The sequence below is a fragment of the Nothoprocta perdicaria genome, unplaced genomic scaffold (genome assembly GCF_003342845.1).
Source record: "Nothoprocta perdicaria isolate Ctin4 unplaced genomic scaffold, notPer1 scaffold_162, whole genome shotgun sequence".
NCBI lineage: Eukaryota > Metazoa > Chordata > Aves > Tinamiformes > Tinamidae > Nothoprocta > Nothoprocta perdicaria.
In genome coordinates, this window is record NW_020454783.1 from 1,093,059 (window position 1) to 1,112,481 (window position 19,423).

The 19,423-nt window shown below is 37.7% G+C and overlaps 1 protein-coding gene across 1 annotated transcript in view; it reads right to left on the reverse strand.

Annotated features, from left to right (window-relative positions):
• The window catches only part of PREX2 (phosphatidylinositol-3,4,5-trisphosphate dependent Rac exchange factor 2), a 169,694-nt gene that overhangs the window by 40,994 nt on the left and 109,277 nt on the right, over nucleotides 1-19,423 (reverse strand). Inside the window, exons 31-35 of the mRNA XM_026035597.1 lie at nucleotides 17,479-17,520; nucleotides 14,350-14,567; nucleotides 11,705-11,807; nucleotides 9,344-9,487; nucleotides 733-847 (exon numbers count right to left, since the gene is read on the reverse strand). Of these exons, the coding sequence (XP_025891382.1) occupies nucleotides 733-847; nucleotides 9,344-9,487; nucleotides 11,705-11,807; nucleotides 14,350-14,567; nucleotides 17,479-17,520 (622 nt within the window). The remainder of the gene's footprint in view (nucleotides 1-732; nucleotides 848-9,343; nucleotides 9,488-11,704; nucleotides 11,808-14,349; nucleotides 14,568-17,478; nucleotides 17,521-19,423) is intronic.

Consider the following 19,423-nt stretch of genomic DNA (forward strand, 5'->3'; position numbering starts at 1 on the left):
AGAGATGTGATCTTAGGGCAGTCCTTTGCACATTTTTCTTCAACTTGTATACAAGAATTGTACTCAGAATGGTGCTTTCTACAGATACATTTAGATACAAGAGTTATCTATCATCATATCTTCATTATTTTACTTTATATCTAGTAGACTACTCTGTRTACCAGAAATTCTGCCTTTATGTGCAACTCGTTAATGATTTTTTTATTAAAATACGCAACTGAATAGCCTTCACATAAACTGAGCAATTTGAATTGTGCAATTCATATCTGAAGTTGATACAAGTATCCAGATTTTTTTTACTACCATTATTATTATGGAAAAAAAAAGATGCCCAATCTTTTTTGAGCAACATTTCTTATATCTCATTCTTTTGTAGAATTAAATAAATAGAACATGTACAGTCAGATCAGATGTTTAGTAATTCTGATGTTCTATTTGTGATCAAGTAGACATTTCCTTTTCTGCATGCAGTAGTAAAACAACCCTGAGGCATTTATGCTACAATTTTCATGGGAAAACAATTTAGGAAATAATGTAATTTTACTTTCTTTGCAATTTAATTTAACAGTTCAGAAATGAGAGTATTCAGAAGCATAGGTCCTGGATCCTATTCAATCACACACCAAAGGAAAAACACCATGCAATGCACATCTGTTTAAAGATTCTTGCCATAGAAACTGAGTCAAAAAGAATTCAGTAAGGTAAACTCTGGAATGTTGTCTTATTACCCACCTCAGTTTCTGGTTATACTGCTTGACTTTTTCTAGAGAAGCTGCATTAATTTGAGCTTGAAATTCTTCTACCGAGACACTGTCTCTGTAGTAATATCCTTCCATGCTCTCCAATGCTATGAAAAGAAAGAGAAGAGAAAATTTCATATTAAATATTTAGTATTCCCTTTTCTTGTAGCTTTGCCTTAACAGCCTTGCTTCCCAAGCCTTGGGATTACTTGGTTTGGGAAAAAAAAAATCCAAACTTCTAATATCTAAAAATAAATGCTAGGAATAAAAACAAAATTCCCGCAGATATTTGAATCTCTGTTGTACAAAAGCCCTACAACTGCTTCGAAATTCTTTATTTTTTTTACCTATCAAATCTTTTTTAAATTATTATTAAGTCAATTAAAGTGTTGAAGTTGTTGCACCTAGATTTGGGATGACTTCCTTATTCCTGAGGATGACAGTCTATAAATTTTATGGAGCCCATTGAAAATAGGGAATGTTGGGAAACCTGGTTCTAGATTTACAAGATCGATTCCTAAAGTCTCCTTTTCTTTTTTTTTTTTTTTTTGTATTGATCAGACCCTCACTGCCACAGGCCAAACTTCATTTTCCCACTAGCATCTTCTTGGTGATGCATAAGCAATTATTGTTCATTACACAAAATGAAAACTTTTCATTTTAAGTGCAATGAAAAATGCACTAGACTCGGCCTGATAACCTATCTAACGATGAAGCATATATTACTTTTGATTTCTGCACAACTTTCCACATCCTTTACATTATTCCTCTTTGCCCTAGCACTATTGCTAAATCTTCTCATTTATCCAAGCAGCAATATTTGAGAAGTTAAACAAAGAAGAGTGATTGATACAACTGTTAATAGCTAGCTTGCCTGTTGTGTAGCAGCTATAATGGTTGGGGGAAAAAAAAAAAAAAGGCTGACTCTACAGGCAGATTAAAATAGGATTCAGGATAGTTATCAAAACATAATGCCCTGTTACAATCAGAGGGCTCTGCTCCAGTTCTGTGATCTTTGAAAGTCAATATAGACTCACTGAGAAAAAAGATCAGCAACAAGAAAATAGGTGGAGTACCACTGAGAATAAACAGCAGGAGTACATCTGAGAGTAAAAAGAGGGAGAACCATTGAGAGTAAACAGAGTAGGCCTTAGGGTAAACACGGGGAGTACCACAGACAGTAAACAGTGGGAGCAGAACTGAGCGTAAAGAGTAGGAGTATCATTAAAGGTAAAGAGTGGGAATAGGAGTGAGAGTAAAAAGGGGGAGTAACACTGAGGGTATACAGTGGGAGTAGACCTGAGGGTAAACAGGGGGAGTAGGACTGAGTGTAAAGAGAGAGAGTATATCTGAGGCTGAACACATGGAGTAGGACTGACGATAACAGAGGGAGTAGGAGTGAGAGTAAAGAGCAGGGGTAGGAGGAGGTACTAGAGGGAGTACCACTAAGGGAAAGGAGGGGAGTAGGACTGAGGGTAAAAAGGGGGAGTAACACTGAGTGTAAACAATGGGAGTAGGCCTGAAGGTTAAACAGGAAAAAAGTCTTGAGGATAAACAGGGAGGATTAGGCTGGAGGGTAAATAGGGGGAGTAGGCCTGAGGGTAAAAAGTAGGAGTAAGAATTAGGGTAAACAGGTGTCGAAGGGCTGAGGATAAACAGTGGGAGTCAAACTCAGGGTAAACAGGGAGTAGGCCTGAGGGTAAACAATGAAAGTAGGACTGCAGGGACACAGGTGCGGTAGGCTTGAGAATAAAGAAGGTGAGTACTGAAAAGGGTAGAGATAGTAAGAGCGTAAAAAAGTAGTTTGTACAAACAGGTAGTTGAGGGTAAACAGAAGCAGTACCACTGAGGAAAAACAGAAGGAGTACCATTGAGATAAATGGTGGGAGTATCATTGAGAGTATACAAAGAAAGTAGGACTGAAGGTAAACACAAGATTAGGACTCAGGATAAAATATGGAAATAGGCCTGAGGATAAACAGGGGGAGTACCACTGAGGGTAGACAGCGGGAGTAGTGCTGAATGTAACAGGGAGGTTAGACCTGATGGTAAACACGGGCAGTAGGATTGAGGGTAAAGAGTGGGAGTAGGACTGAGGATTAAGAGCAGGAGTAGGAATGAAGGTAAACAAGGGGTATAACACTGAGGGTAAACAAAGAGAGTAGGACTGAGGGAAAATAGGGAGAGTAGGCCGGAGGATAAAGAGTGAGAGTAAGAATAAGGGTAAAAACATGCAGAAAGTCTAAAGGGTTTAATCGGGAGAGTAGAACTGAGGGTAAACATGAATTATCACTAAGGGAAACACGGAAGTACCACTGAGGGTAAACATCAGGAGTAGGAGTGAAGGTAAACATGGAAGCAACACTGAGGGTAAACAGGRGGAGTAGGACTGAGGGTAAACATATAAGTATCACTGAGAGCAAACATCGGGAGTAGGACTGAGGGTAAACATGGAAGGATCACTGAGGTTAAACATCTGGAGTAGGACTGACGGTAAAGAGGGGTAGTAGTACTGAGGGTAAACAGTGAGAGGAGGACTGAGGGTAAACATGGAAGTACCACTGAGGGTAAGCATGAAGGTAACACTAAGGTAAACATTGAAGTAATACTGAGGGCAAACATTGGGAGTAAGACTGAGGGTAAACATCAGGAGTAGAACTGGGTATAAACATGGAAGTACCACTGAGGGTAAACATCAGGAGTAGGACTCAGGATAAACATGCAAAGACCACTGAGGTTAAACATTGGGAGTAGGACTGAAGGTAAGCAGGGGGAGTAGGGCTGAAGATAAACAGGGAAGTACCACAGATGGGGTATGCTTATACTGGGGGAGCATCACGGAGAACCACAGTATCACAGAACGGTTAAGTTTGGAAGGGACCCCTAGAGAGCATCTAGTCCATCCCCCTGCTCCAGCAGGGATACCTAGAGCACATGGCACACAAGCTTATCCAGGCAGATTTGGATACATGTTGATTCTCATCCCCTCTCTCAACTTTCTCTTCTCCAGGCTACACAAGCCCAGCTCACTTAGTTTTTCCTCATACAAGAGATGCTCCAGTCCCTTAATCATCTTGCTTGCTCTCCRCTGGACCCTCTCAAGAAGCTCCACATCCACATACTGGGGAGCCCAGAACTGCACACAGTACTCTAGGTGCATCCTCACTGGAGCTGAGTAGAGGGGCACAATCAGCTCCCTCGACCTGCTGCTTRCACTCCTCCTCCTGCAGGCCAGGAGCCCATTGGCCTCCTCTGCCATGAGGGCACATGGCTGGCTCATGGTTAACTCGTTGTCTATCAGGACTCCCAGATCCCTCTCCACAGAGCTGTTTTCCAGCAGGTCAACCTCTAACTTGCACTGATGGCTAGGGTTATTCCTGCCCAGGTTGTTCTTGTCCTTGTTGTCCTTGTTGAACCTCATGAGGTTCCTCTCTGCCCAACTCTCCAGCCAGTTCAGGTCCCTCWKGATGGCAGCACAGCCCCCTGGAGTGTCGGCCACTACACCCAGCTTGGTAGCGTCCGCAAAYTTGCTCACGGTGAAATCTGTGCCCTCATCCAAGTCATTAATTAACAACTTGAGCAGTACTGGGCCCAGTACTGATCCCTGGACGACTCCACTGGCCACAGGCCTACAGCAAGACTCGACCTCATAAATAACCACCCTCTGAGCTCTGTCATCCATTCAGTTCTCAGTYAACCTCCCTGTACAACCATCCAGTCCATACTTCAGGAATTTGCTGATGTCCTGGTACATGGACATCGTGGACACATGGACATCTCATCATGCATCCACCCCAACATCTCATTGTATAATGACCCTTAAGGGTAAACAGGGAGAGTAGGCCTGAGGGTAAAGAGAACGAGTACCACTGAGGGTAAACATCGGGAGTAGGACTGAGGGCAAACTGGGAGAGTACCAGTGAGGGTATACAGTGGGAGTAGGACTGAGGGTCAACAGCGGGAGTTCCGCTGAGGCTGAACTGTGGAAGCAATATYGAGGGTGAAAAGCTGGGGGTACCCCTGAAGCTAAACAGTTTGATGATTACTGATGGTAAAAAAGGGATTACCACTGAGCGTAAACAGGGGGAGTAGGACTGAGGGTAAAGGAGTGGGAGTAAGGCTGAAGTTAAAATAGGAGGAGTACCATTGAGGGTAAAGCGTGGGAGAAGGATGGAGGTTAAACAGGACGAGTAGGACTGAAGGTAAAGAGACAGAGTATGATTGAGGGTAAACAATGGGAGTAGAAATTACAGTAAYTTTGGGAGTACCACTGAGGGTAACTGGGAGAGTACCAATGATAGTACACAGGGGGAGTACCACTAAGTGCAAACACAGGGAGTAGGTCTGAGGGTAAACAGAGGGAATACCACTGAGAGTACACAGAGGGAATACAACTGAGGGTAAACAGCATGAGTACCACTGAGGGTAAGCAGGGGTAGTAGGCCTGAGGGTATGCAGCGGGAGTAACACTGGTGGTAAACTGGGGGGGGACTGGGGGGGGACTACCACTGAGGGTTGAGTGGAGGTTAAAAAGGCAGGTTACAAGTGATAAAATCATCAGAATCTCCAGGGTTATTGAAAGTCTTAGAGGTTAGAGAGAAATCCTATTAATTTGTTTCAAAATTTCCCAAGACTTTTTCAATATTTTTGTCAAATATTATTCAAAAGAGGTAGAATTATTGTGAGTTGTATAATCAGAAGGAAAACCTGGTCCTTGTTCTGAACTTCTCCTGCAGTATTTGAAAGCTGTTGCTGTCCCTACTTCATAGGAAGATCATTTCTCTCAATACCATCCAGATGTCTGTTCCTACGGCCAGTCTAAACATGTTTTTTTCTAACCATGGGAAACTGGGGGCCACACCCTGGTGCCTTCACCTCCCTCTTTATTCCYTCTTGTTCCCTTCCCACTGCTTTTCAGTGTTAATTTCTCAATTCCACTCTCTTATTTCATCAGTTTATTGAATTCTATCAGTTTATCTCAGAAAGGAAACAAAGCATGCAAGCCCACTCCTAAGTACTGCTGTTTGTTTTTTCCTCTTTTAATTATATTTGAATTGTTTTATGTATTTGTAACATTTGTCTTAAGCAGTATTTTGATGTGCAGAAGGCACACAAACTCAAACTGTAAGTGACCTTGCCATGTATTCCCCTGAATATCTATCTTCCAAACCCACCTGGATGCAACCCTCTGCCACGTGCTCTAGGTGACCCTGCTTGAGCAGGGAGTTTGGACTAAATGTTCTCCAGAGGTCCCTTCCAACTTCAACCATTCTGTGATTCTGTGTTCATAGCCTAGCGAATTACTTTTTAATCTYGAGGCTGCAACCTCACTGTGGATTACTGAGCTGTTTCTGTATGTCATCAAATTCATATAGATCTTTTTCTAAGATTCCATTTATAATAAAAATTGTATTTCTTGCCCTGTGGAAAATATAAAGGCAAGAGCTAGTGTCAATTCTGTTGCTCTAATTAAAGTACTTCCACCCTGTGAATGTAAATGTGTTTTTTAGTTCTGATATCACCTGGCAAAAATTCAGTAAAACGAACTAGGTTAGAGGAAAGAAAAGATTAATGTCAGCTATTTTCACATACAGAGGGACATGACAACTTCTAATGAAACCTGATTTGGGAAGATGCTGAATACTTGAACCTATATTTATTTCCACTAATAATCTGAAGAGCTTAATGCTTCTCTGGATCAAGTAAAACAAGATGAAAAACTAGCATATTTCTTTTAAATATCCTCTAAGTTCCTTTCCAGGGATCAGACATGTTCTAGAGTCAAGCAGTCAACCTCATCTGCCTTTGTTGCATTAATTTTATCAAAGGAAGGATTAATAATAGAGCATTTCAGGAACTAAGCAAAGACTGCCACTAAAGGTCACTGTTCTTCCCATCAAATCACCTTCACAGAAATTAAAAGGAGGAAAAAATGAATACACCGCTTTTTCATTTTACCGTGCTCTTCCCAACAACAAATTTATAGAATATATTAATAATTTAAATAATTTAATTCAAATTTAATTTAGACATGGAAGGATGCTCAATCTTTTCTTTATCCAAGCCATATGAAGTCTTGAAAGACATCCAAAAAAAAAAAGACCACCTGAAAAAAAAATCCAGATCTTCGTATAACAGGTTGTTAAAGAGTTTAGCCTTATAATACATTGGGAATGGGAAGTTGTTGAAACATATTTTTTTCTGGAAGGAGCTACAAGATTTTAAAATTGGGAACATTATCATTTTAATAACACATGCATATTCTAAGAATTTTATCACTCTATCAGAAAATACAAGCAATAAGTAGAGTTCTGATGGAAACACAACTGCAGTCTTAAACCTTGGGCTGCATAGAGAATATTGATTCTGCTYGTATTGTTTAATAAAACCAGTTAATAAATAATTCTTTGGTTGTGAAAGAACATGCAAAGTGCACTTCTCCTCTGTGCTTCCAAAGTTTTTCTGTACCAAAAAAAAAAAAGTTTCAACTTATTAAATTTCAAAAAAAAAAAAAAAGTTTCAACCTAGCTTCTTTGGTGCTAAATCACACTAGGGAAATCCACTGGACTCCACTTATAATACTACATTACCACAAGTGCACAATTGCACTTGTGATAATGCACAATTGTGCACTTGTATGCACTATATTGCTAATTTTGCTGACATAAATCCCAAGTTKACCAGTGAGATCATCCCCAAACAGSAAACTCARTCATCAGTGGGGACTGATGGGGCATGCTGTCCTGTCTCTCTTTTTCAAAGGGTATAATGTATTTCTGCCCTGTATATTGAAAAACTCTAGGTATATGGCCACACCAATCAGGTTTTACAAGTGGAAGGATACATAAGATAGCCTAGATAAATTTYAGGCACAGGGCTATTCAGGGCATGGCAGCATAAGCACACTGTAGGATCAGAGTGACACAGAAATATAAGTAGCAGCAATAGACCTGCAGTGACTCGCAACTTTGACAAATTATTTCAAAAAATATGAATTTCTAAGTCTTCCATTTGAAAACATAAACCTTTGCATATTTAAGGAGGAAGGAGCTCCATTCAACTTGGAAAACAAGGAGTCAACACAGAGGAATCGTAGCACTTACAGAAGATTTTCTCTCTTCAGAGCTAATAAACTTCAATTAAAGGAGGGGATCTACTGAGTTAGTTTGATGGAAGCTCATCTAGATCTTGAAGGAATTAAGTATAAACTAGAATCACAACTCACTCAGTATGGGAAAAAAAGAAGGTAAAACGGAAGGGAAGGGGAAGGGGAAAGGAAGGGCTATAGAAGGGAAGGGAAAGGCAAGGGAATACTAGGATTTCAATTTCTTAACCAGGACTTCTTATTTTGGGGGTCTAATGAATTATTTTTAAGAGTGATCCTTGAGAAGAAATRAAATTTGATATGATTAATATTTTTCAGCTATTTAATAGTTCTTTAACAGAAGCATCTTTAATCTTCAGCCTTTCCTTTAGCTCACTACAGAGATGTTCATCCTAAGAGTCAGTATTTTGGGCCTCCAGAGATAGAAAGGAAAAACAAATTCTGCAAAATAAATTCTGCAGCATACTGAATCCTCCCTTCCCAAGGGAATCTAAACAATTAGTATTGCAAGACTGCATTTGAACCAAGATATTTTCTGTTCTCTTTCATATGCTTTTATTTTTGTCTTCTCTACTGAAATGTGTCTGCTGCTCAGTGCTGAAAAATCCATTGAAATCCATCTCTATTAGTGTATGCAAATTCACTTCAGAGATTTATTTTTAAAATTCATGTGTTTTAAGTAAAGCTATTACTTCATTTATTTTATTTTTCACTATTTCCTTTTATATTGTACTTTCAGAGCATAGATGAAACCCTCTTCAAAATATCCATCTGTATGTCTGATTTCTGCTTATCTGACTACTGACCCTGGAAACTTACTGCAAGATACTGAGGGCTGTCAGCAACCTCTGAAATCAAAAGTGACTCAAGGCAATCTGCACCTTGCAGGAGGCATTCATCATTTCAGTGAATCAAGCTCCGTGTTCCTGATCTCTATAATGACACTACAGCTAATCAGACTGCCTGCAATTTATGAACAGTCTGAGCATCAGTGCCATTCTTCACTTTGGCAATGTTTGCAGTTCCATAACTGCAAAAGTCTGGAAAAAGTTGTTTACATTTGCCTAACAAGTTAAAGAGACAGAATTCACAGTCCTATTTGAAGGAGCTGGAAAAGGGATASAGGAGGAGTTAGTACTTTACTATTTGGAAAGCAAAATATCTTTAAAAGTGAGTTTCAGGGACTGAAAGTCRTCCACTAACATACACACAAAACAAAACAATAATGAGAAAAAATGTTTTKCTTTGGTATAAGGATCATATAACAGATATAAACTTAGAAATATATACCCATACATCTTTTTAAAAATGGAAAAAGTCTGTATTTCTTAAATTACTAATTTTATGTCAAAATTGCCTCTAGAAATCCAAATTAAACGGCATGTTTAAATATGAGTACTATGCCCTTAAATTTAAGAACAAATAAATCAGAGTAAATAACTAAGATTCTAGTGAGATTCAAGTGTTTTTTGTAAGTATTGGAAACAAGTCAGGTTACCTTGTGAAAAAAGTACAGGATGAATTTTAAATCCTCCTCCATTCTTTAGCCTTTGAGGAAGCTGTTCAAAATGGTAAGTATCAAGGTAGAAGTAAATCTTCAGGGTTTGTCGACTTCCTTCTGCTTGGTATGTGATTGGAACATCTAAGAATAAAGTAGATGTTAAAATTTCTTTTTGTTTTTGGAAACTGTTACACCGAAAATTCTCATAGCTTAATACAGCTACCATGCAAATGCTACAGCCATAAAACTAATATAAGGACTATCTTACATTACGCWCAGTGTTGCTGTAGTCACTTTGGTCTTACCCATTTTTAGCAAAATGGCATAAAGTACCAACTGCTGCAAAAATACTAACCAAGTAATGTTAAGACATTGTTGGCAATGTCCAAATTTTATTTCCTAATAAAACTGAAGAAACATGTTTGTACAAGGCATGGTTTCAAACCACTGGGAGGGGAGCTTCAGATGCCTTTGTCATGTACATGATGCATGAGGTCAATGTGGTATATACTACTGTCCTCTCCACAGACCCACATTTGTCTGGCAGAGCGCACAAATAAATATACAGCAGCTGCTTCATTTATCATTAACATGAGGACTCAGCTCAGAAAAGAAATGTATTGTGATAGAATATATATAAAATTATAAGAGCAGAGTTCATTATACTTGATGGCTAAATACATCAATTGGCTTAGAGTCCAGTGCAACTAACAGTATCATTTGGTATTTACATGGAATCTCCAGAATACATTTTGTGTATTATGCAAGATGAGGAACATATAATGACAATTAAAAAAATGTTCTGTTTAGGTAAAATTCTCTAAGGAAGAGAAGTCAGGCTAATCCCATTTAAACTTTGTATAAATTTCCTGTTTAAGTATCTTTTACATGAGTGAGTCTCAGAATCAAAAGTAATAACAACAAAATTCAGTGATTTGTATTAATAATATTATGTAGTTCTTACATTTTGTGTATGAATTATTTTGTATCTAAAAAGAAAGGCTGTCAAAARAATATTTTTCACATATTTTTGCTTATATTGATCATATAGAACCAGAAAAGAAAAAACAAATTTGCCAGTGAAAGCTGCTTGTCTTCTGGATCTATGCAGTCTGGATGATTGTGGTGGCAGCTCTTAAATTAAAGGAAAAACAAAGTTTATTGCAATTCCAGAGCACATGACATTCCCATTTATCTCTCTTTTAAAATGGACAAGGAGGTTGAGCAACTTGAACACTTTGTAAGACAGGTATATAATTAGCTTTGCACTACAGAGCACTCCCAAAACTCCAGTTCTGTATTATTACCTGGTCTGGCAGGGCTTCTTTCTAAAACCAAACCATTTAAAATGAATAGAGGGCCTATTTGACCTATACATAGGTAAAAATGTTCTTCCACAGGCCCGTTCCTACTTCACTTCCAATCCTGTAGTTAGGGCACACCACTGAGTTCTGAGGAGCAGAGGCAACCTCTCACTGGTAGTTCTGTGGAGGAGCTTTTTTCCTTCCAGTTTTACTTATTGCAGAAGTTCTCTCATGTGTGGTCTCAGCCCAGCAAGGGAATTGTTTTTTAAAGTTTGATGTTAATCAGAAACGTTTTCCTCCCTTCCCAAGGGAGCTATGAGACTTTGGAAAAAATGTGGGGCTTCTTACTCACTGTACAAAATTCATCTCAGGAAAATCTCCACTGGCCAAAAACACACAAAAAAAGGAGTGGCTGAACATGGGTGAAGGGTATGAACACTAGAATGCCAAGACAGCCCCTTCCTGAGATCAGTTGAGCACCAGGAGGAAAGGTCCAACATATCCCTGACTGCCTCCACTGCCAGGTCTTGAAAGAAGCAGCTTGCACAATTTCAAGCTACCTTAATAGCTTTTGTCTCTCTCTAAACTCAGCCCAGAACTTCATCATTTGTCAGAAAGGAAGAGCAGCATTAAAATGCATGTGGTATTAATGCTTCCCCCTCTCATCTCAGCACCATTTCTCTATTAAAGCCTTTAGGCTTATTCAGGCCTTTAGACATGACTCTTCAATAGCAGCTAATTAAACCAGGCACTTCCCTGGTGCAGTCACATACTCCCAGCTGAAACTTCATTAAAAACAAACACTTTTTCCCTCAGAGGCTACAAAGTTGCCAGATAACGATTCTGCCTTGTAACTGATGTTGTTTATTAGGAAACCTAGGAATATTAAGAAAGCTACGGATCTACTAATATTCCATAACCCCAAATTATGTATCATCACTTCCTAACTAGCCTATCACTTGTGGGAGGTAATGTTATGAGAAAGAAAAAAAAATAAGAAGAATATATAGTATATTTCCATGGAGTAAAACTCACATTAATTTTAATTACTCACTTGCAACTAGTGGTTCTGGCTCTGATTGTCTGAAGTAAAAAGTGACCTTTTCCAAGTCAAATAGTGCAACCAATGTATCTTCTAGCATGGCTTGCTCATCAGCCTAAAAAAGGCAACAAATCATGTGAGAGCGGGATATAAAAAAACAGGGAGTGTTGCATAATATTTCACTGATACAGTGTATCACTTCATTAACTCTTACATCACCAAAAYACTTTCTCTATTCATTTTCACTTGTCTTCTTACTACTATCCCAAGATAATTATGCATTGAATCCTACCATTTCAYACAGTAATATAATAGGTATTTTATAGTTACCATGACTTCTTTAGGCTTTAATCAAATAATAATGCAATTACTTTTAATGTAAGATACTAGAAATAAGCAGTTTGTCTAGTTTGTGAACATAGGGTAAATTTGAAAAACAAAAATTCATCTTTTTTTAGCAATTTTTCAGAAATGCCAGTGCTTCGKCATTTCATTTTTAAACAGACTGGAGTTCATCATGCCCATTCCAAGCATCAATAATTTAACCAGTAGCTCCAAGGTACTGCAGATCAAAGTGATCTTCACCTACGTCTACAAGACTATCACAAATCAAGTAGCAGAAATGCCAGTGTTCTGATTTGCTCATACRGTTCCCTTTGTGTAAAACCAAAGACATGGGCAATTCAGCCTAATTCATCATAAAAACTCAAAGAAGTAAACCAAAACTCAGGAAACTGAATTGTTTTGTTTTTTTAAAGGGGGGTGGGGAATACTCATCTACAAGTATAGTCATCTTGAGTTAAATATGCAGAACAATTAGAGCAGAAATCAGTAATCACTTTAAATAATTATATTCTATATAATCTCCTTTACTACATTAAGCAAGCAAGAGCCATACACAAGTCTGAAACATACATTTTCCCCATTTAAGAACTGAAACAGCAGGAAAGCAAAGAATAATAAATTAGCCACCTATAAAATTAGAATAAACTAGAGCGTACTAAAGCACAGTGAGAGGATCATACAATCACAGAATCATAGAATGCCGAAGATTGGAAGGGACCTCAGAGKTCATCGAGTCCAACCCCCCTGCTCACGCAGGGTCACCTAGAGCACGGGGCACAGGGCTGCATCCAAGYGGGTTTTAAAGATCTCCGGAGAAGGAGACTCCACAACCTCYCTGGGCAGCCTGTGCCARGGCTCTGTCACCCTCACTGTTGAGAAATGTTTCCTTAAGTTCCTGTGGAACTTTTGGTGCCTCAGCTTGTGGCCGTTTCCTCTAGTCCTATCATTGTCCACCACTGAAAAGAGGCCRSCCCCTCCTCCTCACTGCCTCCCCTGAGGTATTTATAGACACTAAGAGGGGAATAAATGTGATTTTTCTTCCCAATCTGTATASTGAAATAGTATTCTCCTTTGTATTACTGAAAAAGCAACTCTGCTATTTTGTCTCCTTGTTCAATTTATTAAATCTCTAGGGATAGGGCAATGTCTTATCAGCAGAATAGTCTGAAAACTACTATGTAACATGGGAATTTTTCTGCAGAGCTGCTCATTCTTTATTGAATACTGGCCATAATGAGTGCAATTTCCTTCAAATGCCCTTGTTTAAAATAATATGGATCATTTGTAACCAAAACAGTGCTAAGGAGGTACTGCAAATATTGCCTTTAAATGCCTTTCCCTTAGTTGAGAAGGGTTGTCACTGAAGAAGTTCAGAACTCCTATACAAATATATACAGAATTCACCACAGTTACATTAAATTCAATAATGCATACCTCCAGTTCCATATTAAATGAAAATAAGTAAGCCAGTGCTCTGCAAAATGCCTGAGAATATTTTATATGATATTTAATTTATTGAACTCTCCTGCCTTAAAAGCTYATCAGGAAGACTTCCCAGTAATTGGCTGCTGAGACAGAAGAGATGGCAAAAGGGAATATCAGGAATATTGCCTGCGTTTGGACTTTCACACAGTGAGATGTATGATTCAGTCACTAGTTCGTGGCATTTCCCATGTCAACACTTAACTCAATTAAACAATATATAGACAGCCACAATATTAAATGACTTAAAAGCTTAACGGTCAGAAAAAAACACTAGTGCAGGAAAGTCAGGTGCCAAATGCACAAAATACTTTTTTGGGTYGAGCAGCTCAAGAGGGAGAGAAGATAGAGCCACAGAGCAGACTGTGCAGCCTGCAGTTGTTCACGTTAGCAGGAACCAATGTGGTACAAGAAGCAGCTTAAATGGCTGAAGAAGAACAGATGAGTGTATCCAGTTGCCAGAGAGCTATAGATTTTTTTTTTTTGATAAAAAAAATCAAAACCACATATTTTATCTTACAGTGTTGCTTACTGCAAACAATTACTAGCTATCACATAATATGACACTTGATCTTAGGGAACAATTATGATAATTGTGGAGAATCTAGACCAAACTCARTATCTGCTAACTCAAATATAATATTTTGTTTGTGGATAATGTATCCATAGCCCATAATTGTAATTATCTGAATCACAAACTTCCCGAACAGCAGCTAATTAAGCAACAGGTACAAAGGATACAGAAAATTATATTTGTAATCGACTGTTTCAGACCACCCTTGTTTAGGGAACAAACATGGTCTTTTTAATTGCCACATTAGGACTCTTACCAAGTTGGGCGACAGCAGCGACTGGAAATGAAGGAGAACACCCGCATTAGCAATCTGCTCCAACCACCTTCTGCTGGCCTCCAGAGTCTCCATTTCATATTCTTTGCTATTGTCAAACATCTGACTTAAGGCCACCATTAGTTGCTCTGAAAAAGCACAGACCGTAGCCACAAGACTCTGACAGAAGACCATGTCTCGCCTCAGCTGTATCTCACTGTCTGCAAAGAGGAGAACAAAAGAAGAAAAACAGAACAGAGCAGAAGATTCATCAACAGCAAAATAACTAGGATGGATTTTTTTTCTTTGCATTTAAATGTCTTGTTTTCCAGAGAAAGAAAAGTTCATAGCCTAATGTTATTCCTATTAAGTAGCAGACAAAACCGAAAAATTGCACATTTAAGTACTGTTTTATTGTTCTAAAAATATATAAAAAGTCAAAATTTAAAATGTAAGCTACTTCTACATGAACACGCATGCTTTTACTGTTAATTTTAATATACTTGTCCTCCATTCTGTTTACTTTTAATGTTAAAATGATGGATGTGAGCTAGATCTCTTACTAGAAGAACAAGCTATGTCTGGCGAAGACAGCTCATGTAAACTACAGAAAAGTAACATGAGTGTTGCTAACCAAGCACAAGCCACCTAAATATAAATTCAAAATACATAAAATAAGCAGAGAGTAKCAGCACAAATACAGGCAGCAGATGGTTTAGGGAATCAGCAAAGTCCGAGACAGGTCCAGAGGTAGAAGACAACAGAACTGTGAGCAGCTTGCTTTCAAATAAGATTGCTCCAGGACTAGGCAATCTATCCATCTACCAGGAAAGGCACAGACATATGATTAGCTAAAGGTCAACACAGTTAGAAAAGACAAAAAAMCAAAGAGGGTGGGGGAAGAGGTAACTCAAGGTCCTGGGACATTCAGTTCCTGGGCCAGTCTGTTTCACAWGCTGAGAACCAGAACTTGATTAGTAGCAGATTTTCCTTTAAAACTCATTGAGGAGGTGAGGAGTGTCACCAAGACTCTTTGATTGTTTGCTTTTTCATTAGCACACACTGTCTAGTGCATCGATGCTTAATGAGTAATAATTTAATTAGTTACATGCATGTCTTTTCCTAACGAGGGCTCTGAAGGCTGATAAAGGCAGTGAGTATAGCTGCATCCATTTGCTCTTCACAGAATAAGAGGATGCATGCTTGAACCAACCTGAAGTAACCCATCTCAACACTAACACCCTCACATTAAAAGAAGTAGAAAATTTAGCTTCTAGTTGTATTGCTCTGACCCTTTTAATTCTTAAACTAATTCTTAAAGAACTCTTTAACTCTTCATATATATTTCTACCTAAGCTCTCTTGTCATAAAGGCGGTTAATGGATTTCTTCTGATAACGTTGATGTTGCAGGTATTTCTTGCTAGTACCAGTGAGAAGGGCAAAGGAAAATGGTTTCATTAGGAGGAAACAAAGGTTCTTTTTTATTCTCAATAAAATACAGAACTGTGGTGTTTAAAATTCAACRCTTCCTCCTTCTCCCCATTCTTGAAAGTCTTCAAGCATTTTCATCATTATGAACCGTTAGGCAAATGTCAATCACAAATGTTACAGGCACATTTAATCTTTTTTTCAGAGAGGAGGGGAAGATTAGATGATCCCAAGCCTGAAATTTTTGTCTTTACTTTTATACTTCTCTGCTTGCAAGAGGTTTAGCTCCCTTTCTACCTTTTGTGTGTAGCTGACAAGACTTTAGATAAGTGGAATAATTAATAGGAACAATTCTATACTCACAAAATTAAACTGACTTTTAAATATATCTTTTATTTGGACTGAAAGTATTTTCCAAAGCAACTCCTCTCTGTCACTTTTTTCCTTTTGAACTCTACTTTCAGGTTTTCTTCAAGTATTAGTAATTCTGACCACATTTTTGCCATCATTTTCATCTGCCAACCTCTCTTAAGCATACTCTTCAGGATGTTGGCAATATTTTCTGCAGATAGTGTAATCACCACTACTTCTACATTGTGATTTTTTTTTTTTTTATCATTGAAATTAACCTCTTTCTCCAAGATTAGATCTGTGAAATCCAATATTTACAAGTTTTTCAGCTTTAAAAATGCTTCCATCTTCAGAAATCAAACTGGGTTCTCCCTGGTCAAAAGCATTTTTCCAACATCACAGAAGTGCTTAGGAGATTGAATCTGACATATTCTCTCACCTCACTTTGCTCAATTTTATCTTAATTTTCCAAATGGATCTGGCTCGTCTTGCTAGCTTCTGAAGCAGGCCTTTTGCATCTCTAACATCTCGTTTCCAAACCTCATCTTATACTACTTGAACATGAAATACTGAACACAAGAGCAATTTGAGCTTCTTATTCAAAAAGATTTTATACAAAATAAACTACAGAATTTATGAAGGTAGCTAGCCATGTAAATTACAAAGTCAGTCTTAAAAAAAATAATGCCTGGAGTATTTTCTTGGGTCATTTCCTATTTTATTCTCTGTAGAATTATTAATAATTCTTAGAATAATTAGAATAAAAAGGAACATTATGCTTCCCTTTATATAATATTGTGATGTGTCCTAAGAAAGTCACCTAAGTTCATCTGCTGGTCAATGGTTACATTAATAATTTCTTAGAATGAAATATGACCTCACATTTTGGCACTTATGCATCTGCTAAAGCTGCAGAGAATCACCTGATATAACTATTGGTTTCTAAAAACCGAATAGTTGATATTACTTATTTTGCAAACACACATTTTGTATAGTTAAAGCTGTATGCTACATGAGGTGATGGAGAAATACACAGAATATCTGGGCCACTTGCAAAAAGCAATGACTTGTAAAAAAAATATTCTGGATTACATTATACTGTTTAGGCAAAATAAGAATCAAAGGAAAGATACGAGTTAGAAGAATAAGGCAAGTCTGAAAATTTATTGTCTGAGCAAAGACAATAAAAATAGATAACAAATAGGAAAGGGCTCAAAAACAAACAAAAGAGCAGAAATCCTATGYACAAGTTCAGTCATTAGGCAACTAAACATGGCTAGCCCTACCCCCTTCCCATTCACTTCCCCTCTCCCAAAATAAGCAAGATAAAGGTTACCTGGAATCAAAATTACCTGTATATTCAAGAAGTGCCAAGAGAATTCGTGCCTTCACCTCTTAAAGAAAAGAGAAGACATATTGAGAACAGAGTCAAAAACATATCACCAACATAACACATTTTCAGTTTTTCATTTTGTATCAGCTTAACCTCATCTTCCTGGGTAATCTGTCCTGGTTTATACTTACAAAACAATATTGAATCTGCATTTCACATAACTTTACRTGTAACTGGATAAAACTCGTAAGAATCAAAAGCATCAACGCATCAGCCCTGAGAAAAGAACTATGAAGAAGCAGCTGCTTTCTCAAAGTACCTCTGTACCAACCTACTCTGCTCAGGCCTTGGCCGATGCCTGCATTGAGCAAGAGGTTGGACTCAACTTCTAGAGGCTCCTCCAACCTACATGACCCACTGATTCTGTGACTATCAACAAAGCCAACCTGACTTAGTACCTTGGGTTGTTGAGTTGAAACATTTGGCCAAAAATTTGGCTCATTTAAAACGAGCTGCACCTAATATCCTCAGTGTTTGAAATCTTTGGGAAAAAAAAACTCATAATTTATCTTTTGTTATCTATAAATAATGATCTCTTGCTTATGGGAAAATTACAGGACAGAGTAATTCTCCTTTATCCTTTCTAGAGCAATCTTCTCCCTTTCAAAATATATCCCTAGGCAAGAGAGTATTTTAGGTTATTTGTATTTGTAGTAATTTATCTGGGGTTAGAAGAGAACCTTGGATGTTTCTTACCAGTCATTTGTTTTTTCAACAAACTCCAAATGCTATGTGAGTTTTCACCTGTTCTTGTTACATGGTGTACAGAATAGAACAACCCTCTAGCAATTTCTCTTTAGATCAGATATGATCTATAACACAAAATGACTTCAAGTTTTTTTTATCTTAACATTTTTTTCTCATTTATTCCTTTTTTTTAATAAGACTTGAGGTGCATTTTTATTATTTATGTKCAAATATGGACTTGGACTTTTTATAGACTTACAGACAGAAAGACTCCTTACATCTTCATCACTAATCTAAATTAAAATACATGTTGATTTTTAACAGTTACCTATTTCCTCTTTAAAACTAGTATTACTGTGCTAGTAAAACAACTGTATTTCCTCATGCAGTCACAAAAAGTCACCACTATCCAAAAGCTGTCCAGAAATTTGACTTGCTCTAGAACTTTTTTCTGACCAAATATTTTTCCCTCTTTGAAAAAAAAAAAAATATATTTAAATATATAAATTTCTCTTCTTTGCTCTCCTCACACCTTTCTCCTTTTCATCTCTAGACCTGAAATGAACCACTGACATTTCAGAACATAGATGTTGCATTGCACTCTACTCCATCCTCTGCTCCCAGTGGCTTACAAATGTCATTATGACAACTAGCTTTCTTTTTGTTTTTCTTCTGAAGGGTGTTTTCTTTTTTTCCCATCCTTCCTGCTGATTATTCTAGTTCCAGCTCTAGTCATCCCTTATTTTTTCTCTCCATGCTTTCAAATTTTCATATTACACATTCTCACATACATCCAAAATCTAGTAACTAGATTATTCTTTTTCTATTTGGTGACTTCTGAACTCCTGCTGTCCCCTGCACCAAAAATCAAGCCCTGCATCTTCAAAGTTTTGCCTCTGTCAACAACATGGATTTTTTTTCTTCTTGGTTTAACAAATTACTAGACACAATTTTGTCTCACTCCAAAAATAACTTTCATCTTTTGTTTAGCTGTTTAGCTCCAGCTAAATCTTCCCAAGTTTTGTATATTATTTCATCAGAGACATCTTTATCAACTTGATTAGTCCTTTAGGGCTGACTTTCACTGTAATTATGGTAGATGTTTCCATCTCTGATGATATGGAACGGCAAACGTGAATGAGACAAAGAACCTCTACATCTGCTTCGATTTATGGTACAAAAAAAAGTGGTTTTTTTTGTTGTTTTTTTGTTTGTTT